Here is a 23,003-nt window from a genome sequence, read left to right as displayed (position 1 = left end):
CTGTCAAAGCCAAATGGGTTGTGACCACAAGGTGACCAGCAAGGGAGGTAACAGAAGGTGCAGTGCTCAGCTGAGTCCCTACAGATGCAGCTGTAGGAGCTTAGGAGACCAACACCCCAATCAACAGAGAACACAGCAGCAGGTGAAATACACGTTTCAGAAATGTATGATAACGCACAACAGAAAAAATGATCCAAAATATGCTCCTGTATTTTTAGGGTTTAAATTAACAACATCAACTTAAATAAGTGGCATCATTATGAACAGTTCAGCTCTTAAGAGCGGCCTCAACTAACAAGCAAAACATGAATATGCAAAAATAATGGGCAGAGATAAACACAGAAACAGCCATCATCCCATCAGTGCAATTAAAAGAGCAGCACACTTATCGAGGAAAGAAAACACTATCAAAAAACAACAGAAAACAATTCCTGAAATGTAACTGTTGCAAAGTATTGGTGTGGCCAAGGAATGTAAAATGAATAAACTGGATACAAATATGAATTAAACCAACTAACATCTGGTTAGCAGGAGACAGTAAAGTCTTTGGCAGGTGGAAGAAAGGCAAGGCCTTGGAGAGCAGAACCTCTGTACCAGCAGGTTGTTCTCCTAATTGCCCCTCTGGGAATCCCAGTCACAGCAGTGGCCACACTCAGAGACAAGATACCAGAAAAACCAGCAAGACACTGCCTCCATGTAACTCAGTGCCTTCATGGTCAGGATTTTCTGTGTGCCAGAGAGGTGTTTTTTACACATGGCCAGTGAATGTTTCTGTTGTTTAAGTCTCTCTTTTTAGACACAGTAATTTTCACTAGCTAACGAGATTTCTGTGATAGAAAGCTATCTCTTCAGAAAATATCCTGTGACACCTCTTCATCACTAATTAAACCCCTGCCAGTTGCCAGCAGAAGAACCAGGCTGGTATAAATGTAGACTGAAGGACAGCATAGATTAGATTAAACCAGAAACAAATATCTTAGAGCATTCAAACGTAATAAATTTAAAGCTATAAATAGAGTATACCTGTGAGCAGGTGTCTTGAGTAAGTCTGAAATTTGCCTACAGGAGAATTCTGGGGTTGCAGAATAACAATTCTTTAAGGGAAGAGAAAGGATTTATTTAATCCTGAACTCCTGACTATCTTGAAAACTGTACAGAAAAGGGCACGTGACTGTGTTTTTTCCCTGGGAGATCCTGCATTTCATTCCCCCTCACCTGTCTTATACTGCCTTCCTCTTGGAGCATTTGCTAAAGGCTACAATTCTAGCTGCTAGCAAAAAAGGTCCCTTGCCCCTTCCTTATGGGTTAAGGTGTTAGGGGCTGGACAGATGCTGTGGTACAAAAAATAACAACTATAGCAATCTTTTTTGAAATTTAAGCTTCATGAAACCAGAATTGACTTTTTCTTGTGCATCCACACACAGCTCAAGGTGAGAGCTTCCACACTGCAAATAGAAATCAGCAACAACTCCTTGCCCCTACCAGCAGAACTCAGCAGGACAGTGTGTTTTTGCCTGGGGCTCTACTTCTTCTCATGGATTCCCACCTGACTCCCTGCTCAATGTCCACCCTGAGTGAAGCCAGCACAGTGAAAACCCGAGACCATGGATACTGCTTTTAAGGAAAATAAATGATGCTGAGACATTTTCAGGTTGGCTGTCTCATAAAGTTGCAGTTGCTGTTCCCTCTCCTGCTGGTATTTAGACTTGCATGTAGAAAACTTCATCATCATTGCAGAGGTCAGTTGGTTAAAAAAAAAATCTTTCAAAACTTCTTAACCAGCTACTCCTCTGCTCAGAGTCAAAAGCTTCCCACTGTTAAAAAAGAGAAATATACAGTGGGTGTTCTATTCAGGAGTATTAATTCTTCACTCATATGCTAAGCATCACTGTTCTTTTACTTTTCAGCCCTTTTTTTCCCCTGGCTTCTGAACAATAAGCCTCCTCCAAACATTTCAATTTTCATTAAGATCAGAAAAAAAATTTGGACAGTGTGCTGCCCACTAAGAAAATAGCAACAATATAACTTGCTCAAGGCTGATGGGATTTTAGCTACATGTTTGTGAATCCAGAGCAAAACACTGCTGACTCCACTTGAGCCACACCTGACTGATTTAAAATTATGGGAGATCAGGAAAAGCTTATGAAGATAGGAGTCCTGGGACTCCTAACTTTCTCCCTCATTCACTCTGTATGCTCAGAAAAGTCACTGGAGCCTGTGCACTGTGGTTTTCTACCCATAAAAATGGCAGGATACTACCACTGTATTTTATATGACTGACATGCACTTTAAAACAGGACACCCCAGGAAGGCTGCAGAGTGAAGCTTCTGCTCTGCCATCAATCCAAGAGCTTTGAAAATGCCACCCAGTTCTGCTTTTTGCCTGAAAGTCTGTGTATAAACATGACACATAGAACTGCTGCATTGCTTAGTGCATTTTTCAATAGTCTTGTGATCATCTGCTAAAGGACTTGATTCAGATGCTGGTTTGACCTCTGTTCTCAAAGCTCTTCTTTTGTCTGTGAGCGTTTCTAATCACATGGGTTGAGATTCAGCATGCCAAAAAGAGCTGTGGTATAACGGAATTTGCCCTTTAACCTTCAGGTCTCCCCTCTGCTGAGACACAGTTGGTTTTTGTTTTCAATTAAGTGAAAACTGAAGAAAAATGGAGAGGTAAAAGTGGATTTATTCCCCACCCTGGTCTCAATGTTTCATACACAGGTGAAGCATCAAAATTAACCCACTTATTTTTTGCATTTCAACTCTTCCTGGTTCTGGGAACTGCGAGTGAAATTTAAGAGCACAATTTGACTTGCTAACACTTTCTTTAGCTGCTGATACAGAGGCAGGTGATGTAGGGCAGTGAACGGGATGGTCCATGTGAAATGGAGGAAATTGATCAATGGGGTCTTCCTAACTCCTTACTGCTGTGAAATCCTCATTACCCCACCCTTGGAGGGCTCCACCATTGCTACAGAAAGCAAGGTTTCTTCCATCCAGTTTTTTTTTTTTTTTGTTTTGCATCAAAAGGTAAAGATTAAAAATTCTACCACTGTCTACAATTCAAAAGAATTTTCCTGATGTTTTCCATACATACACAAAGAGGGATATATTTTGCTTTCCTAGTTTTGCAATGAAAGTTGAAACAGTGATTTTGCGTTATTATAACACTCATCATTTCTCCCTCTAATTTAGATGGTTTTTAATAAAGCTCCATTGATTCCTCTGAAAGAAATCCCTCCTGGCAAAAGCAGAACACACACGCTGATTGCTAAATATGCAGCAATTATCATATTCAGCGGCGCACTTTAATATCTTATTTATAGATGTATCTATCTATAATTTGCTTTAATTAAGTTGCATTGATTTTAATGGCAGAAGTAGTCCTCGAAGAGGAGTCTAATGTTCTATGAGCCCATTGGTACTGCTTTACCATTGTTTGGATATAAGACAGCACCTTTAATACTTCTTTTGGATATTCTTAGTTGTGCTTTTCTTCTTGGCTGCAAAGGCAAGCCAAGATGATCTTCCACAGGAACTCTTAAAACCACCTCCACCACTGAAGAGAAAGAGCACTTTCAACTTCCCTGTTACAAACTTGTTTGTTACAAACAAACTTATTCCCAAGAATAAGGAAGGAAGCAGTATCTTCCCAGCAGATCCTGAGACACCTTGTTTTTCTGTTCCTGCTCCATTTTACAGATGTCTCAGGACTACAATTCTCAGAGGTTCTCAAATCATGGTCCAATGTCCTCAAGTTTGTTTTGGGTAGTGTGGCAAATGAGCATTTTTATATTTGTGTCAACAGAAAACACAGGTTAAATAATTTGGAAAGGTGAATCAATGGATGGCTATAGGTGCCTGTTCATGGCCCAATCACCAAGTCATGACCTTGCAGTCTCCTAAAGTTCTGCTTTCTGGGCTCAGTCCCAGGGAACGTTGTGCTTTCTTTTTGTTAAGCACACACTCACTTTAAGCATTTTATACTAATCTGGTTTTGAGATTAGTCCAAAGAACACTTGATGGTATTAGAACCATAACTAAGTTGCTCAAAAAACATCTTGAAGAACAAAAGCAAGGTGTTGCTCATTAGGAAAGTCACATAGCCTGGGTTTCTGCTGGGTCCCACCACATACCCTGGCCATGATTCAGAAAAGCATGCTAAATACTGATGGGAGTTTTGTTTTAATTTCAACAGCATCTGATTCCTCTTGGAGGCATTCCCAAAGCTAACATACACCTGCATCTCTCGGTGCTTCTATCTCCTTTTTGAGCAAAAATACACAGGAAAAACATTTATCTCTCTGTATCCTGGACATGTCTTCACACATTTGAATACAGCATTCCAGTGATGATGATTTTGGCATCTTCATCTCTTAAGTAAATCTGTAAGATATTACTGGTCCATATCCACTGAGACTCTATCTCAGAGACTACCAAGGTAGCTTTAAAACATTACTTATGCAGATCTTGATATATCATTCCCTGTATTTTTTTTTTTTCAAGTGAAAAGTGTTGCCTTTTTAAATCACTGCCTTTTGGAATATATCAGCACTAATTTTATAAGAATTGTTCATGTTAAAATGCAAGGGCACGATCTCAAAGAAAAAGCACCAAAGTAGCTATGCAAGTACATTTTCAGTTTCTGGTCATCATTTTTCATTCACTGATTATCGCTTAAGTGTTGATTAATAGTTATGTTCATGCTGCTAGAATGCATTTCCCTTGGATGAGAAAAACACCCTTGTCCAAAGGAAAAAAGAGATAGTAATCAAACCAACCTTCCTCTTCCCCATAAGAAATACAGACACACACTCCAGAGCCACTGATGATCTTGGCTTTGCTGTTGAATAGGTTTGAAGATTTTCACTTAGAAAATCAGCTGTATGCAATCAGAACACTACTTGGTTGGTCCGATTGCAAGGCAATTAAATGCTCCCCTTCTGCCTGCCTCTCTCTGCAGATACATACATATACATACACATGCTCACACACAAATGTACATACTCAGAGTCACTTGTGCCTTCTCCCTATGCCATGAACACCAGGAACACTGAAAACAGCAGTGTTCCATGGTGGAATTAAGCAGGGCTGATTATCTCAGGATTTACTTTTCCTTCACAGTAATGCCCTACCTCTTGTTCAAGGAGGTGAAACTAATGGTTTAGATTTAGAGGGAGCAGAAAATTCTCTATAAAGGCAATAGACTGAGGGAAATACAAACACAGATGGGAACTTTAAAAGGGAAACAGGCTGTTCCCATAACAGTTTAAAAACATGGCAATTGCCTTAGTTTTGTAGAAAACAAGCTCTCAGCATTTGCTGTATCTTGCAACACAAAAGAGAGAGAAAACAGCAAAGATGGAGGTGAAGCCAGAACTGCAAAGTGTTTTTACACAGTCCCACAAAGAAAATACTCTGCTTTCTGAACCTTCGCTCCATGATCCCCCAGTCCCTGCTGCTGGAGAACTATGGTTTCCTTTGACCAAGCAAAATGAGATAATTTCCTGGCCTGTGTCTGTCTCCGTGGGTGGCTTCCTTTTCCATTAGTTGGATAATATGTTTTGGTTAATTCTATCTCTTAATTGTCTTTAATGAGCACCAGATTTGCAACACCCTCACTTGCAAACCTATTCTCAAATTAGAGGCAAACAGAAGTTTCCCTTGAGTTGAGAGAGAAACTTAAAAGCAGCAAAACAAAAAACCAAAAAACCCACAGCACCCATCAGCATTGATTCTTTCCTCCTAGAAGGAGGCATTTCAATTGCTCTTCCCCTGAACCAGGCCAAAGTAATTAATCTCTTCCCAGCCACTAAAGAGAGTAACTTAACCTGTCACGGAGATACACTTGTGATGCAATATACAGCCTACTAATCCACATGTGTGGATACATTTCTAAAGCTGGTCTCCTTTAGTTGTTCTGCAATACTGTGTGTAATTCCTCTCCCTCCATGAAACCAGTCCCCTGCTTTACCCTGTCTGAAACTAAGCTGCTTCTTGTTCCTCCCAGTCTTGCATTCTTTGCTTCTCTTCTCACTGTAATTAGTTTACAAGACTACTTATCCAGATGATTACTGCTTTTAAATGACAGTCGTCTTTTCTTTTACTCCAGTTCATTGTTGTGTATCATTTTGTCTTGCTATCTGAATACCCAGTTCTCTAAAGCATTTTCTCATTATGTTATCTCCTGATATAAGGCATTTTGAAATACTTCATGAGAGACATTGTATGAAGTGAATTGAATTGAATTTTCTCTCAAAGTCAGGCTTTCAGCATCTTTCTCTAGCTAAGTCAGCAGAGTTCTTGGCACCAGTGCCAGGGTGTAATGGCCATGCTTTGCAGCTCAGCTATGAGCTTGTGCTCTTTTTAGGGAAAATGAAATGACAGTGTCAGTACCTGGAAAGCAAACGGAGGACAGATCAATATTTCCATTTAAGATGAGGATGGCAAAATGAAAATGTTTGGTGTATTTCTGAGTGTTTTAAGGCACACATTGAGATAACGCTATTTTGCTGTGTCTACCTACATCTGGTGTTGGTGCTGAATGTGTACGCAGGGGGTAGATGCATGTGCATGTCAGAGAAGAAAAGAGGGAGGGGAGGGGGAAATAGCAGGGCATGGAACTAAATTGCAGAGCAAGTAGTGGAAATAGACAGTGAAAAGCTTCCTGCAGGCAGGCGGCTTCACAGGGGAGAGCAAGCCTTTCATTGTCTATAAAATCATGCCTTGCTGGAGGTCCTCAAGAGTAGAAGGGGTAGCACCTAGAGGCACTAAATCTCTCACTGTTGTATTATTGCATTGTATGCACTTAGCTACTGTACAAACCAGCACACTGCTTCAAGAAAAGAAAAGGAGGAAGAAGGGGGAAAATGACCAGAGGGAAGAAGAGGAAGATGGCAGTAAAATTGGAAAACAACCCCCTGCCACAGCTCTCCCCAAGAATACTTCACATCAAAGAAAAGCTGCAGAGTAAATCGTCACGGAGTTAAAAGTTAACTTCAACTCCTTCCATTGTGATTTGACACCACTATGGAACAGTACTCCTAGAATTTGAATGGTTAGTCTGTAGCACGGGGTAGTAAATCCACCTTAATCCTGTTAAACACAGATGCCAATAAAGAGAGGCGCTCTCTCAATGGCATCACGACAAAAGCTCTCCACACTGCAAATTAAATATGGTTAACAAAAAAAAAACCAAAAAAAACCAACCAAAAAAACCCCCAAAAAATCAAACCAGAACAACAACAACAACAAAAAACCAAAAAACAAACAAAAAAAAAACACCAACCAAAAAACCCACAACCCACCCCCCCAAAAAAAAACAACCACCAAAACCCAACAAACCCAAAACCCCTCCCCAAACCTGGATTAATACTGAGCAAACAACATCAGCATAAGCAGGCTTAGAGACAGGAATTGCTTTCCATATGCTATGGCATCAGGTTCCTCCGGATCTTCAGATACCAGTCTGTAAATGTTACAGACATTGTTTCTCCTGCTTGCAACTGCTGTTGGGTGGTGACCTTCTTTGCTTGCTGATACCAATTTAGCAGTTGGTACAGTTTTTCTGTGATTTGGTACTGTCTGTTGTTTGCTGGTACCAGATGGATACCAGATGGGTAACTGTGGGCAATGGTTCCTCTGTGTTCCAATCCCAAAAATCACTGCCTATAGGGTCAGTCTTGTCAGTTGACTCCAAAGTGGCACTTCAAAGCAGCATTCTGAAAAACCTCAACATCTGTTCCTTACTCCTAATGACCTTAAAAAAATGTTGCAGACATACTTTCCTTTAGCCAGAAGTTACTGTGCATCTGCAGGGAAAATACAACCTTACAGATGCTCACAGCCATCAAACTCACTCTCGCTAATGGCAGCTCCAGGAGCCACCACCTCAACTCTGAAAGTCAGCACCGAATGTGAAGTATAATCAATATATTTTTTTCCATGGTAGCTCCAAAATGTAGGAGTTCAGAGATATTTCAAGGCATTTTTCAAAAAAGTACTTTCAGCAGTGAAGTGAAAGAACAAGAAAAAAAAGTGTCTTTGAAAGGCAGCAGGGATACCTGAGGGCTAAGTTTAAATCATGGAGGGAAAGCAAGAAAAGATGAAGTGATGGAAGAGATCTGTTAAGTATTAATTTCTGATTGGTCTTTCAAAACGTTGACCTAGTTGTCAAACAACAGACAGGAGCTGAAAGGTCAGTTAATGGAGTTGAATATTGCCTATTGCAGTTACCTCCTGTGTTATTCCATACAACTGCTTTTGTTTCTAAGAACAGAAAAAAAGTTCATTTAGGACAGTACGCAAGTCTTTTGGTAAATTCTCCACAGGTGCTAGAGCAGAATGCTGTCTGCAGAAAAATATAGCTGACATCAAAGCATGTTCCCCACCCCCTGTCTTGCTTCATGGAGAAGTTATGATAAACAGGTTATGTGTTCCCTAAGGTTACCATGGAAACTCATTCTTTTCAGGCCATCATTTGCAAAGGTAAAATTTGCATTAAAATGTGATGGAATTTGATTTTGTGCATGTGTGTGTGAAACTCAAGTGGGGTCATGCTACCACGCAGCATAGCTGTTATTTCAAACCCAGGAGCATACGCTTAAGAGAGAGATCTATTAATCCCTGTAAACACCTCAGTGACCAAATTACAGTTTAATTGCTAACTTGACAAGTATCTTCCTAGCAAATTAAGAGAAATACATTAAAAATTAGCTTCAAAAGCAAATGTAGATGTTCATACTGACCCACTGGTGGGTATCACTGATAGCATTTTGCTAAATTCCCCTACAATCACTGCACAGGAAAGAGTGAATTTAGATTGCCAGGATGACTTTGTTTGGATGATGGCAGACCAGGGATGGAAGGCACAGGCAAGTATTTAAAATTATAAATTTTTATCTTATCTTGAGGAAGTTATCATCAAATTATGACCTAGAGAACATTAATTTAATATAACCATGCTTACTGCATTACAAGAAACTCTTGAATCCAAGTGAGTCCCTTCATTTTGAGTCAAACAGCAACTTCAAACTTTCACTCTAGGTATCTGCTACTCTGACTTTTCTTGGAATAGCTGATGGTGGAAAGCATAACCTGATCCAGGCTTCCCTAGGGTCCAGGTTCCTTCAGATATACTGCCATTGTTTGTTGTCACATGCAGCACTGGCATTCCTAACACAGAAGGGCATTATTGGCAATCAGAACGTTGACAATCATTATTCCAGCCTAGCGAGAAAATGGATGAATAGACTAATCTAGAAAGTTCTTATAATTGGTGACCAGATTGCATTGTAGAGGAGACACCACTCCTGCTGCTCAGTTGTATGCATTCACAACTTACATGCTAAACTTGATATACTGCTTTATGAAATCTATGCTACTCTGGGTTATTCACATATCATCTGTCCTGAGCAGCAGGACACCCTTGGAGGCACAGGGTCAGAACTCTTATTTCTACTTGCCAGGCAGACATTCCAATATCACCTGGATTACAGCAGACTCAGTAACTCCTATCATACAGGACTTACAACACATGTTCAGCTGGAATGGCACTACTTAATATTGGGCAACGTGACATTTCACACAACAGTCAGGCCATCTGATGAAGAAAAGGCAGTAAAAACACAGGCAGGAGGATGTGTTGTGCTTGCTTTCTTAGTGTTTAGCATCAAAAACACTTGTTTGACATAAAAAACTTCTTGATTAGTGTCTCAAAAACACACCAAGAAAATCAAATCAAAATCAGCCCTTCAGATCAGACTGCATAGTGCCATTCTGCATTGGGAAGTTTCTGCTTACAAATTCAATTTACTAAACCAAACAAGAATACTAAAGAAGTTTTAAAATAGATGTTTTAAAAAACCAAATGCAAACAAAGATTAAATTGATTACTAATTTTTGCAGAACTTCTCAAAACTCAGCACATTTGATAGGAGGAATATGTTCCAGTCAGATTCTGTATGGAGCAAGAAGGAAGATACTACTGCTCCCTTTTCCAGTGTTTTTTAAGAGCCAGACTTAGAGATGAACATTGAAGAGAGCTGGCCATGAGCAGAACAGTCAAAGTTATGTTCAGCACCAGCCTTACAGGGTAAACACAGTTCTCTTTTTCCATATTTTGAACTTTATTTTAATGCAGTCTTGATACTAGATTAGCATCTGCACTACAGACCTTAGACTGGGAACTAATAAAGTTATCCACCCAATCTCTCCGTGTCTGAGTCACTGACTTTCTTTTTCATTTTAAATAATTATAGCAATGTCTCCTGTTTGTTGAGAAAAATAGGGCCTTTATATATTCACAGATAATTGTGAATACCCAGTGCCAGTGATACATTCTAATTACTTTTCACACCTTGTCTGCGAAAAAATCTTGAACTTCTTAGTGCTTTTCTAACTGCAAGACTTCAATGTAGCCAGAGCACTGATACCCTGACTGCTGAAGCTGCACCTAGGATGAAATTTAAAGAGCAGTTCTGCTAATGCATTTTGCAGCGAGGAACTTCAGCAAAACTCAAGAAGACCCAAGGCCTCCACCTCAGATCTTGCACTGCAGGAATGAGAAGTGCTGCACAGTAATTCAACAGAAGAACTCAATCCAGAAAGCAAAAGTAATGAAAAGTCCATTATTTCAGTTGGCTTCTGTCACATACTTCACTATAACAAATACAAGATCTGGGCTCTCTAACAGCCTCAATGACATGGTTGTATTACTTGACCCAGCTTCTTTCAAGCTCAACCCTTGACCCCCAAGTTCTGCACACACTGGGCAATCACTGCTGTTTGCCTCACTGAGGTCATTCTGCTTTCCCTGATGTTAAATGAACAAATTTTGCAGTCCTTTCTCCAAACCATTCTCTGGTTTAGCAGGATATTATCCCTAGCAGGCAGAGCTGGACAGTGACCAGCATCTTCAGGAAAGGGGGTGCTGTCTGGGACAACAGTAGCCAGGCAACTCTTTGGATCACAGCTACGTTGTAGGGAGGAGATTGCTTTTTAACCTGCAACACTGAACATGAACATGACCCAGGGAAATTAAGTAGTAAGAATTGAAAAAGAAGTCAACCATGACAGCATCTATTTGACAAATGCACCGGATACCTGGCAGTAAAGGCCAAAGCTGGTGCCTGAAGGGGATCAGGTTTGAGGCCTGATTTCAGGCCTGATCCAATAAATAGCTAAGTGCATGCTTAGCTTCAGACATGAATTTCAGTGGCATAACAGATTTGTCTTGTGATTAAAAAATGAGTGTTGTAACTGGGGCCCCCTTGCAGAAGTTGAAGCAGGCCTCTTACTAATGGCCTGAGGAAGAGGAGGTCAGTTTTAAAAGGAAGCCAACTTTGCCCCCTCCCCTGCAGCCCGACCAGGAGCAGCTGTGTTTGATTCTCTTGGTGTATGGGGCACTGAGCTGTCACAGAGCAGGATCACTGAGCTAAGTAAGGCAGGGAAAGCTCAGGCTGCAAAGTTCTGGCTTTGGCAGCCCCACGTGAGAAGACTCAGTGCTAAAATCTCAGTCCTCTTGCAGCTTCCCCACGTGATGCTGGCCTGAGATTTGGCAGAGTGTGCTCAGGCAAAGTGGCCACACAGCCCCCTGGCTACAGAGAGACAACAAAAGGGACAGAAACTTGCTGAAAGCTACACTGGCAGGAGCTTGCCAAAACCGAAGCAAACTGCAAAGACCCAGCTACTACTGAGAACTGCAGTCAAGCCAGATTACAGCTACCTCCAAAAAGGCTATTTGTGCCCACTTTTCCTGCCCCACATAATAAAAAGCCAACAGATAAAAGCTGCAGAGCTGTGGGCTATATGCTCAAACACAGTAACTCTTCAGCATACTAAACTGCACGGATTACCTGCTCACAGACTCCCCTCATCAATAGAATTATCAGTTAGAGATTTGTTTCTTGCCTTCCCTAGCATACTGGCAAATTAGGCAAAATGTATACAATGGAAAACCTCTAGGGCCCTTCATATCATATCAAGTTGATCCGTGGCAGCTGTCATGATCTCTGCAATGCCCCACTCTAATGCTCCATTTGGGCAATATCAGAAGAACCTGTCCTAACTGCAAGGGACATGATTGCTGGCACATTTGGAATCTCTCAGTACTGTGAGCCTGCAAAGACAGCCACAGCCTGGCAGCACCGAATGTTTTCGTCTGATTTCTTTCAGCAACTTGAATGAAATAAGAGAAATGCTTAGTGTTTGTCTTCCTCAGAATCACCCCCCTGCACTGAAAAACAACAAAACCCAGCTGTATGCAGAGGCACCATGTGGAATAGATGGCACGATGAATTTCTGGAATTCACATAATATTGCAGGGTATAAACAGCACCAATGAGCTTTGATAAGATGACATATGGTACCAGAACTGTTTCCCCTGGTAAATGAGAGCATGTACAAAGTGTATGCCTGAAGACATGAGCATTTCAGACTCCCCTCTGGTTCAGATATCTGTGCCAAATCTAACCTTTGTATAAGTAGGAACGATTCCAAACAAGTTATAGAAGTCACTCTTTATTACTAGTATTAATGGAATTGAATTTGGCTTTCCTTGCGTGTGCCATTTGGAATAGTTTATTTTTCACATGAGGTTTGGCGGGGATTTCTCCCAAATAATTTCCCCCCCAAAACTACCCCCAAAAGCTGGCCTGTAAATTTTGAAATCACTCTGCTTAGTTAGAACAGCTCTGTGTAACACATCCCAATCCGAAAGCTTCATTAAGCAGAGATAATTTGGAACCATAAAAAGTTCTTGATCAGTAAGTTAATCATACATTCTAATAAAATGTTTTGAGTACTCTCTTAATTAGCATTCTAACAACAAATACTTCCGATCTGTGTTTTTCAAAGCAGCTATACTTTAAATATGTGATTGCATTTTTCTTCTTTTCTTTTTATTTAATGTTTTCTACTAATAGTCTGTGGACTTGGAAAGTCTGGAATTTGCATCAGTTTCTGCTATATGGTTTCACATAAAATTGTCAGCTTCTCCCATTGCGCTAGAAGACAGGAATGTTACTATTCTAGAAGCTGGAATTCTGGTTTCTAACCATAGTCCAACACAAATGTTTGTGTGCTTTAGGAACCTAACCTATTTGAAATGCAACATCCTGAACGTGGAATTAATTGATCATGAAAAGTACAAACAGCTCCTTATTCATCCTGAAGGAAGCGAAGACCCCTTTGACACATTATGGAAAAATAATGCAGTTATTAATGCTCCTTTCTTTGTTCTCGTTGATTTTTAGGCTTGGAATGCTGCCAGGCACACAATAAAGTACGTGGCCTTTAACACACACAGGCATGATTCTTTTTTCCTACTCTCAACTGGGAACTGACAAAACTCAGTACATTACAGCTTTATTTCAATTGAAATGTTCACAGCCAGGATCCACAGACAGGTTTTCTTGTATCTTTAGGTTATTTACAAGCTTGCAAATCCTATCTGCAAATAAGGAAATGGCTTTTAGAAACAGCTAACCCAAGGTTCTCTATGGTAAAGCTGCCGTGGTCACTAACAGGTGAAGAACTATTTGCAATGTGGCTGGTGTTACATGTAGTCCTTGAATGTACATTAAAAAGATAAAGTTTCAAGGATTTACTGCCATCCTGAAGGAAAGAATTGATGTTTTAAGTAACTGGATTTGTACAAAGGCTGTAAGACAATCCAAGTAAATCCTCAAATAGATGATTAATTCCTCATTATTTAAATGCCCTTAAATACAAGTGTAGATGCTAACTGCATGGATTTCTCTTGACAGCTCCTTAGCTATTTCTCATGATCTGCTATTAGGCTGTGACTCTAAAGCCCTGAAAAAGACTGCCTGTGAAAAACCCTTCCAGCTCCTAAAAAGACTACGTTCTTGCAGCTTATTCTTACACAGTTCTCTCAGAGTCTGACTGATACTGCAGCTATGATAAGAGTACACAAACATCTGCCGCATTTGGGAGACCTGGATTAGGTTTTTGTTTGGTATCTTCATGAGTGCCCTGAATATCTGATGTCCCACTAAGACATGAGCATGTATGCACATGCCTAAACCCTTTTTAGAGCTGATACATCCCAATATTCCCTAGCTGTCAGAAAATTTTAGGGTAATCTCATTTTACACTGACAACAAAAGGCATTCATTTTCCTAGACAATATTTATACTTTTTATCAGCCTGTCCTTTGGCTAACTAGCTGAGGTTTACTTTAAGCCTTGTGATCCACCATACAGAATTTGGTTTATCATTTATCCTGGTTATAGACCTGAAAAGAGGGGGTGGGTGACTGGGGGGGGGTGGGGTGGGGGGGGGTGGAAATAGTCCAAAGGATGAAAAACTTGACAACAAACCAAAGCACAATGGAATTGGGAAAGAATTTTAAAGGGTCTGGCTCTATAGCAGGGAGAGTGCTACCTACATTTGTCTGTTTATGGAGACACACTAAACTGAATTATTCAGTTTCTTACAGAAAGAAAAGGAATAGACTGTGGGGAGGAGAAAGCAGAATGAAGGCGCAAGAGAGCAAAAAATTCATCCAGCAACAGATGAGAAGAACAGAGGAGAATTGGAAAATGGATGCAGGGGGGAGGAATGGATGATGAGAGAATAGCGGGCCTATTTAAAATGAATTTTTGACCTTATTTTTAAAACATTTATGGATCCCAATTGCCTGTCATGAGATCATTTTCCCTTACAATGCTAGCTTTTCAGTCGGCTCTGCACTCTAACTTGATTTATCCCACTTAAAAAAAGTAGATTGTTAGAAATACCCCTTCTATTAGAAATTCTGTCCCATTACAGTGTCAGCTAAAGGCCACTTGTCAATGTCAGCTTTATCAGATAGAAATTTGCTTCATGAGTTCTCAGATCCTATTTTGGAGGACAAGACCCAGGGTCTGGTTTTGAGGCTGCTGATTTGCAATGGGATAGTGTCTTCTCAAATTATCCTCTGCTTTTCCCAACTTATCTGCATGTTTCATGAGATGGTGGGAAGTGATTACAGCAGCTGCTAGATATTAGAAAGACATCTTATAGGAAAGTTGGCTTAGGTAAAACAGTTGACTGAGAAAAGTAAGGAAAGGACTAATCAAGTCTTAAAAATACAAAGACACAGCATCTCTTTTCCAGCTGCAGCTTCCCTGGTGCCATAACCTCACATGGGAAGAAAGAAAACTTCTACCAGAAGGTTTTCCTCCTTCTCAGCTGTCTGTTGTCTCCTAAAGAAAGACCTGACATCCTGAAGATTAAAGTAAGTTTTTATTTATTTGCAATTATGCAATTAGACATCAGCATGTCTCTTCACTGATAGGAAAAGGTGGAAAAAAATCAGCTGTTGTTCAATCTGTGCTACCACAGCACTGCTGAGGGTCAGCTGCCCGAGGTGGGAATGATGGCATTGCTTAAAAGCTACCCTGAGGTAGCTTAAAAGCTGCTTTGAGGTAGCATTCTAGCATGATGCTTTGAGACATTTCTTTTTTTCTTTTTAATATTTTGATTCTATTTTTGTTCCTTCTTTTCTGTCTCTGTAGATTGCAACATAGGTATTTTAAGGGTAAAACTACACGCAGAAGCAGAATTTCCAGCCATGAGTCAAAAGACAGCAAGCTGTGGCTGCAGTATTTTCCAGACTAAAAGACAGTGCCTATGAAAGCACGGCTGGATGGATCAATGGATGATATTGTTGCAATGAAGAGACCAGAAGTCTTTGAAGTTTATAAACTACTTCAACAAGAAGAACTGTTGCAGCAACAGATTTCAGAGTACTAAAGCCCTCAAGGTAAACTCTGACTTTTGAGCAGACTGCCATTCCTCATAACAAAACTGTTTACAACTATTCTGCACTGGAAGGACAAAAAACAACAATCCTGGTGCCAACTATTACGAATCATTTAATGATTAAGGTATTTTAAGCACCGTTTCAGGTGCTTTGATTAAGGACAACACGTCTCACGGGAAAAGCAAAGCTTTGGAAATCAGTAATCTCTGGGCATTACACCTAACAGGAAAGGCTTATAGAGGATTATCTAGAAGAAACCTTTGTGAATCTTGTGAAACTACACTGGATCACAAATCTCAGCCTCATCCGAGCATTAATAAAGTTTTATCAGTTTCAGATAAGAGGTAGAAATCCTCAGGCTGCTGAAGAGGTAGCACTGACCCAGTCTGAGGCCGGTGAGGACACTTATCACAACACAGAATTTCAACAGGAAGACACATTTGATGCATATTCTTATTTTAGTTTACAAAAGCAATTCAGAAGAAGAATGGCAGGTACATTGACTCACAAATTCGGGTCACAGAATTTAAGGCAGTGGATTAAAGGCAACAGCCTTAAGGAAAGAATTTTTCTGCCGAAGATGACGCTTTTGGTAATTGAATCAGAATAATGTCTACAACAACAGTTTTGGAGTTAATTAACAAATATATATGATAATTTATGTAAAACCATCCCTTTTAACTCTGCATCTCTCTGTGATTTCAATAAAGTCTACTCTTGCATAGGATTTTTTATACTATAGCAGTCACTGCAGATTTCGCTTCAGCATTCACACCGATAGTTTGGAGACATTAAGACCAATGTTAGTTCAAACTTCAGAAGTATATAAATTCTTAAGATTTTCACACAATTCTGTCTTTTTTTAAACTAAAATTTTGAATTTAGCATAAATTGCATTTTATCAAAATTACATTTTTGAATGCTGGTTGATTATAATTACCTCTCAGGAGACAGAGTCCAAGTTCAGAACTTGCTCAGGCAGAGCTCTTGAGTACCCACAGACTATGGCTGTTGCATTTATTTAACAGTTTCAAAAATCTGGCAGCACTGTTGATTTAATCTCTGGTTTTTCTATAGCTTATAGGTTACTCTGCAGTAGTGGGGTAGATAATATGTCTCTGTAGTGTGAGGCCTAGATGTAAAACAGGGAATATACCATGCCTGTAACAGTTCCATAGTGTTCATAGAATATTTTAAGAAATGTGATGCAGGGGTGAAAACTATTACATTTTTCACTTTATGAAAGTTACAAAGGCGGTAACATGGTGAGATTGCTCTTGGTAACGCAGAGGATCACTGGATGAACAGCCAGAGTACCAAAAATCCATCTGAAAAGCCTTGATGCTACCACACGTAACAAAGTTTGGCAGTGACTCTCTGTCTTGGGCTTAATGGAGGAAATCTGGGCCCAAATCAAACACACTGAACAGATGAGTTAATTTTAGCCAAGTTCTCATTATTAACCAAAGAGACAACATTTCATTGGCACGTTGTCTCTTTGGTGGGCTGGCATTAGGGATTTCTCCATTTCTATGAAGTCCCTGAATCCACATTAAACCGACAGAGGATTTCTGGAAAACACAAACACATCAGCACCTCCTGCTAACTCTGGGTGCTGCCAGAGCACTCAGGAGCCCAGAGAGGACGTACCCAGCGCTGGTCGTAGTCGGGCAGCTGCGTCCTTCCCTCGTCCTCCTCGTAGAAGGGCAAGCCCTCCCGCCGTGCCTGCTGGTACTCCTTCCGCAGCCGCTGGATCCGGTCGGCGTTCCCGCCACCCGTGCAGCCACTGAGGGGGGAAAAAGCGAAATAAAGCTCTTATCAACACACATATCTGACACCAGGTACGCACAGAGAATTGCCAGACCCCAGACAAAGGGATTGTGCTTGATTTTCCTGATTTGCATAGTTGCCACTGGCCCGTATCAGCCTTATTTTTGCTTTCTTATATTGTCAAAGCTGCTAATTGTGAACTTGATTCCTGTTTTTAAAAAAGGCTGTCCCTGTCCAAAGAACTCAGCAATTCCAGCAGAAGACAAGAGACAACAGATGGATGCAGACAGATGGGGGAGCACAAGAAAACTTTTAACATTCCTGTGAGCAGCTATAAATGACTATCATATTTTAATAATAATGATGATGATGATAAGCTGACAAAAAATGTTTTCTTTTGCTCCCATGCTAAATGTGGAATTTCCCTAAAATTATACATGTTCTAGGTAAAGAATAAACTATTATTCACAAAGAAGCCCAGAAAAGTTTTGTCTCATAAAAAAACCGCAAACTCCCTCCCAATTATACAAAGAACTCAAACATCAACCATGAAAATCCAGGGTAGGCAAGAGAGATGGGAAAGCACATTATTAAATCTTGACACTACAGTTTTAAAGTGGTAATTAAACAGTAATTCACTTAGTAATCCACAAAGACTCGCTTGTATGCAGAACTGCATACACTGCAAACTGCTCTGGTAAACCCAGTGGAGGTGCTTAGTTTATCAAGTTAAACACATGCCTTTCTGTGGGTTTGGACCCTAGTGAGCCTTCTAAAACCTTACATCTGGGCTTGTACAACTGTGGAAGCTCAAGCTATAACCAGGAACTATTAAATAAAAACCAGAAAATGGCTAAGAAGTCAAAAAACTTTGGTCATATTTAAAATTAAAAAATTAGAAGTTTCCTACAGATATTTCCAGCCCTACTGTAGTGAGCACTGGGTGAGTACTGAGTGTATGGCTAAGTAGCATTTACTGGCATTCACAGGGAATTATTAATTATACAATTGATTCGTGGCTGCTCCTAAACTCAAACCATTGTTTTTGCAGTGCTTCACTGTATATTCTCTTAATCTATAACCTTAACTCTGCCTCATCATCAGTGGATTACAGAGATTTGCTCACATGAGCACACACTCAGTGGAGCATCTTGCTACATCACACTCCCCTTTGAGTATGCCAGAATCTAGGGAAGTGCTTTATAGGATTTGCATAGCAAACAGAATTTGCACAGCACACACAAAATATTGGACACTAACCCATCAGTTCAATAATACTTAGTTTCTAGTATGTATCAGCAATCTAGACTGGTTGGAAATTAACTACCAATTAAGAGAAATTCCACATAGGCTGCAAATGCAACTGAATATGCAGTTAGGATTGGAAATGGTTACTTGCAGCATCAGTATGTTTCCATGAAAAATCAAATTACTTCCTTTCCTGAAGCCTAAGTTATCCATCCACTCTATAAAGTCCCAGAGGTTTCAAGCTTCTCTGGCTGACTTACTGAAATCTTCCAGAGCACATGAGATTTTTCTCATGATCAGCCAAGACAGTGCAGAAAGCTTGCACAAACTCTGTGGACTACTGATGGAAAAAAAATATATATTCCCACTTCACCTTTATTCCTTCCATAGGTAAATGTCTCTGTTCCTTGCATTAATTCCTGTCAAATAGAGGAGAACCATTTCCAGTTTGCAAAACACTGAAACTGAGGTCTTGCTAATGGAAACTATCACTTAGAACAGTGAAGCTTGGTCCACAGCTCATGAGCACTTCAATACCTATGAAATCCCCTGACCTTACTTGTGAATACAGATAAAGTGTTTAATGAGGGCTGGTAACACACAGATAAGGCCCAAAGTATTGTCCCTGTTGCTTTGCCAACAAGCAGCACTAGTTAAGAGGGAAACACTGAAATACAGGCAATAGATCTAGTTTGATTCCAGCCAATCTGGTTTCCTGCAGCTCTCTACAAACTGTACAGCACCTGTCACCTACCCCACTTTCTACCACCAGGTACTTTGGCTGAAGAGACAATCTGAAAATACCACACACATCGGGTTTTCCCTCCCTTTTTAAACTAAATCTGAGATTGATATATTGCAAGACAATCAGGAGCCTGTGCTCCACTGACTGCAGGTCTCCTGTAGGTGAACTTCCTTCTGCTCAAACCCTTTGAGCCAGGGAGTGGAAGTGGTGCTGCAGAGCTCAAGCTGGTTATATGTATTATAAGACAGGGCCTGACAGATTTTGCTTTGGCAAACCTCTGCCACGCAGTATTAAACTACAAACCCTAACCATGAGAATGAGTAGGAACATTTAAATGAAAGATAGCAGCACATGGAAAGTTATCCATCTGGATTAGTGTGAAAACACAAGCATAATCTCTGTGGAAACAAGCAGCTCCGTGAAGTCTGATTTCCTGTGCCTCTCTCCTGTGGGTTCTCTCGTGTCTGATAACAGCTCACACTGCAGCATTTCTCCCCAGCCTGAGCATTCATCCGGGCCCCTCTAGCAGGCTGCTTATTTGCACCTACTGAAACTTTGTGTTCCAGTATCTCCTGAACATCAAGTCACCAGAGTTTGTTAGAAAAGTGAAGGGAACAGGTAGGAGAGGGTTGGTCAGTACATCTGCTTCATATTTTCAGGATACAGCTAAAGATCCATAATTTATTTTCTCCACCGGTTTACAGGCACAATTGTAAAAGACACTGGCTTTTGAAAGAGCTGCATTCTAGCTTACCATGGAAGTTTTACCCACTCCTGAGTAAAGTGAGATAAATATGATGCCCTGTGCAATGCTCATGAAACAGCTCTGAATTTCAACTTGGCTCCTGACAATTATGTGAATATATGAACCACATTCAAACTCACCAGATGAATTCAATCAGCACTGTGCAAATATCGCATACATAATCTATTAGTTTACCCCAAAGAAACTGAAGCATTGAATTCAAACAGAATGAAGTCATCAGTAATAAAAAAAAGAAACTGATAAGGCAATATTAAAAAAAACCCAACACAATATTCCAAGATTTGCAGAGAAGATCATACATTGACTGTAAACTCTTCTCCCATCTGCCTATAAATACATAATTAAAAAATATTGGTTTGATCAGATAGCAGTTCTCAGACAGGGAAACAGCAGATGAATACCAGTCCAAATGTTTCAGATGCATGACTATTTATACTGTAAAGGAACCTGAGCTTACAGAAGAAATGTAGAAACAATACTCCAATCAAAGTCAGCGTATATTAAGGACACTTACTGAAGCTTTTCAGCAAGCCTGGTAAGTACAGCAGGCAGATTTCTTTTACAGTAGCTTTACATTTAATGCAGGGCTCTCTCCTTGAGGAGATATAAATATTACAGTCCTCATCATATGTACAGTTTTGTGCACGCTTGCTTCCCTGACATGGCTCTGGAGCCGCGCTACACATTCTTCAGAGAGCCATGCAACCACACTTTTACCACTCCCCCCACCATCACATGTTCCCAGGATCCAAAATTTCATGTACTCACTGACTTCTCTGTGTCACAAGGCTGTGAGAGAACTGTTCGCTCAGCATTTCCCAGTTGTTTTCAGAACGATTTCCTGAAATTGTGCTACATGTAAGGAGACTGATTCACAAGCAGCTGACACTGAGAAGTTCTAAAATAATGTTTATGTGTAGGAATGAATCTCTGACAAACTTCAAAAAGAGTTGTGAAGACTCAGGTGCTGATTTCAAACAATAGTAACAAACAAGTTTGTTTATGGCTTAAGAGAAGCACAAGAGAAGTTCAACAGTTCTTCCAGCAAGCTGCACACACTGCAAGGGTTTTTTCTGCTGTTGTTGTTGTTGTGTTTGGGTTTTTTTGAAATAGAAAATAACCCAACAAACTTATGTGAACATTCAAAAGAGGAAAAAGCACATTCCTGCAGTCATTCTGTAGTTTTCTTAAACACGGTCCTTCTGGGAGAATAAGGACTTTTTCTGGCTTGGGAGAAGGAGAAAAGCAAGTCTGTGCTATCGTTTGAACCAACCTGATCATCCCAGCCCAGCTGCTGGAGCTGAAGCACCAACTGCAAAAACAATGGCCAGAACTCACCCTCACTCCCTGTGCCTGCACCTGCTGGAAGCACCACACAGAGCCCACCTTGCCCACTGCGAGTGCAAGGGCATGGGCTTCCAAACAGCCTCTCAGCCAACACAGCTGGAACAGACAGCTGAGACAAAAGGGGAACCAAAATGCAGCAGAGACTGAGCTTCCAGCTCTCTGACATTATGTAGAATATGACTGTGAAATTCTGCCCCATCACCTCTGAAGAGAGAGATGAACAGGCACCATGGCAATAATATTATATATGACAGACATATTCAATAATATTCAATAAGACAGACTAGGGTTTTTTTTCAAAGAACTGAAACACCATACTCAGTATTTAATATGTATGGCTCAGGTTTTACACAGTAAAATATCCTCTGTGTTCTTCTTCTGAGTTGCTAATCTGCATTTCCATCATTCAATCTCAAATACCATTTTTTTAAATTAGTGACTTCTTACTGCAGCTTTCCTGATAACACAAAATTAAAAACAAGTGTTGCACATACAAAATAAGATGAACCACTTAAAGCTATATATAAACATACATTTAAAGAGGCAATAAACATTTTGTTTCCAGTGGTTTTCTTAAACACATTAATATTGCACAGGGCTTTTTTGCCAGCCACTTCTTTCAAATACTGATTTCACCCAGCTGACTGTCAGTCCCCTAAGCAAACAACTGGTGCTTCCAAGTTAAAATAAACCAAAACAAGCAAACAAAAGAGAAGAAAAAAAGGAAAATTATTCTTTTAGAGAATTTTCCATTAACAAACAAATCCAAGACAAAATGTGATTCACAGACTCTAGAGAAGGGACAATCTTCCATTCACGATCTGCTAAAAAACAAAACTAATTTTACATACTAAAAGGAATACAGTGGTCTACAAAAGTACACAGTATAAGGGCATCCAACAGAGCACGTAAGAGTATCTTTCACTTAAGATAAAACTTGCATTTTGAAGTTATAACAAATAAATATTTGAGTAAGTTTCTCTTTCATTTCCAGCCCCCAGCCCCTGTATTTCTACCCTGTATGAAGATATTTTTGCAACCTCAATAGTAAGAAGGAATAAAAAGAATAGTGGGAAGTGATAAAAAGAAAATCAATGCTAAGAACATAATTCTACTGTAATTCAGCTTTCATCTTTGTGACCACCAAGAGAAAGAGATTTTAGAGAGAAATGAACATTTGCTCTTTTCATACGCACTTGAGTAAGGAAATGGTATTGCAAGGAAAGACCTGTCAGAAATGCCTTGCTGACATCACTGATGTTGCCTTGCAGATTCAGGAACCATCTCTGGCATTCAGCCAAAGCCAGCCCAGGTTTTGGCTACACACACCTCACACTGAGGATCCAACTTAGGAATGA

At 40.1% G+C, this 23,003-nt stretch overlaps 1 protein-coding gene across 6 annotated transcripts in view; it reads right to left on the bottom strand.

Annotated features, from left to right (window-relative positions):
- The window catches only part of PARD3B (par-3 family cell polarity regulator beta), a 388,514-nt gene that overhangs the window by 33,735 nt on the left and 331,776 nt on the right, over nucleotides 1-23,003 (bottom strand). For all 6 annotated transcript variants that reach the window (XM_059853260.1, XM_059853261.1, XM_059853257.1 and 3 more), the window contains one exon: nucleotides 17,420-17,555. In XM_059853260.1, coding sequence (XP_059709243.1) covers nucleotides 17,420-17,555 — 136 coding nt within the window. The remainder of the gene's footprint in view (nucleotides 1-17,419; nucleotides 17,556-23,003) is intronic.

Source organism: Haemorhous mexicanus, chromosome 8, assembly GCF_027477595.1.
Source record: "Haemorhous mexicanus isolate bHaeMex1 chromosome 8, bHaeMex1.pri, whole genome shotgun sequence".
Taxonomy (NCBI): Eukaryota; Metazoa; Chordata; class Aves; order Passeriformes; family Fringillidae; genus Haemorhous; species Haemorhous mexicanus.
Note: the sequence above shows the minus strand (reverse complement) of the source record. Positions and strands in the feature narration are given on the sequence as shown.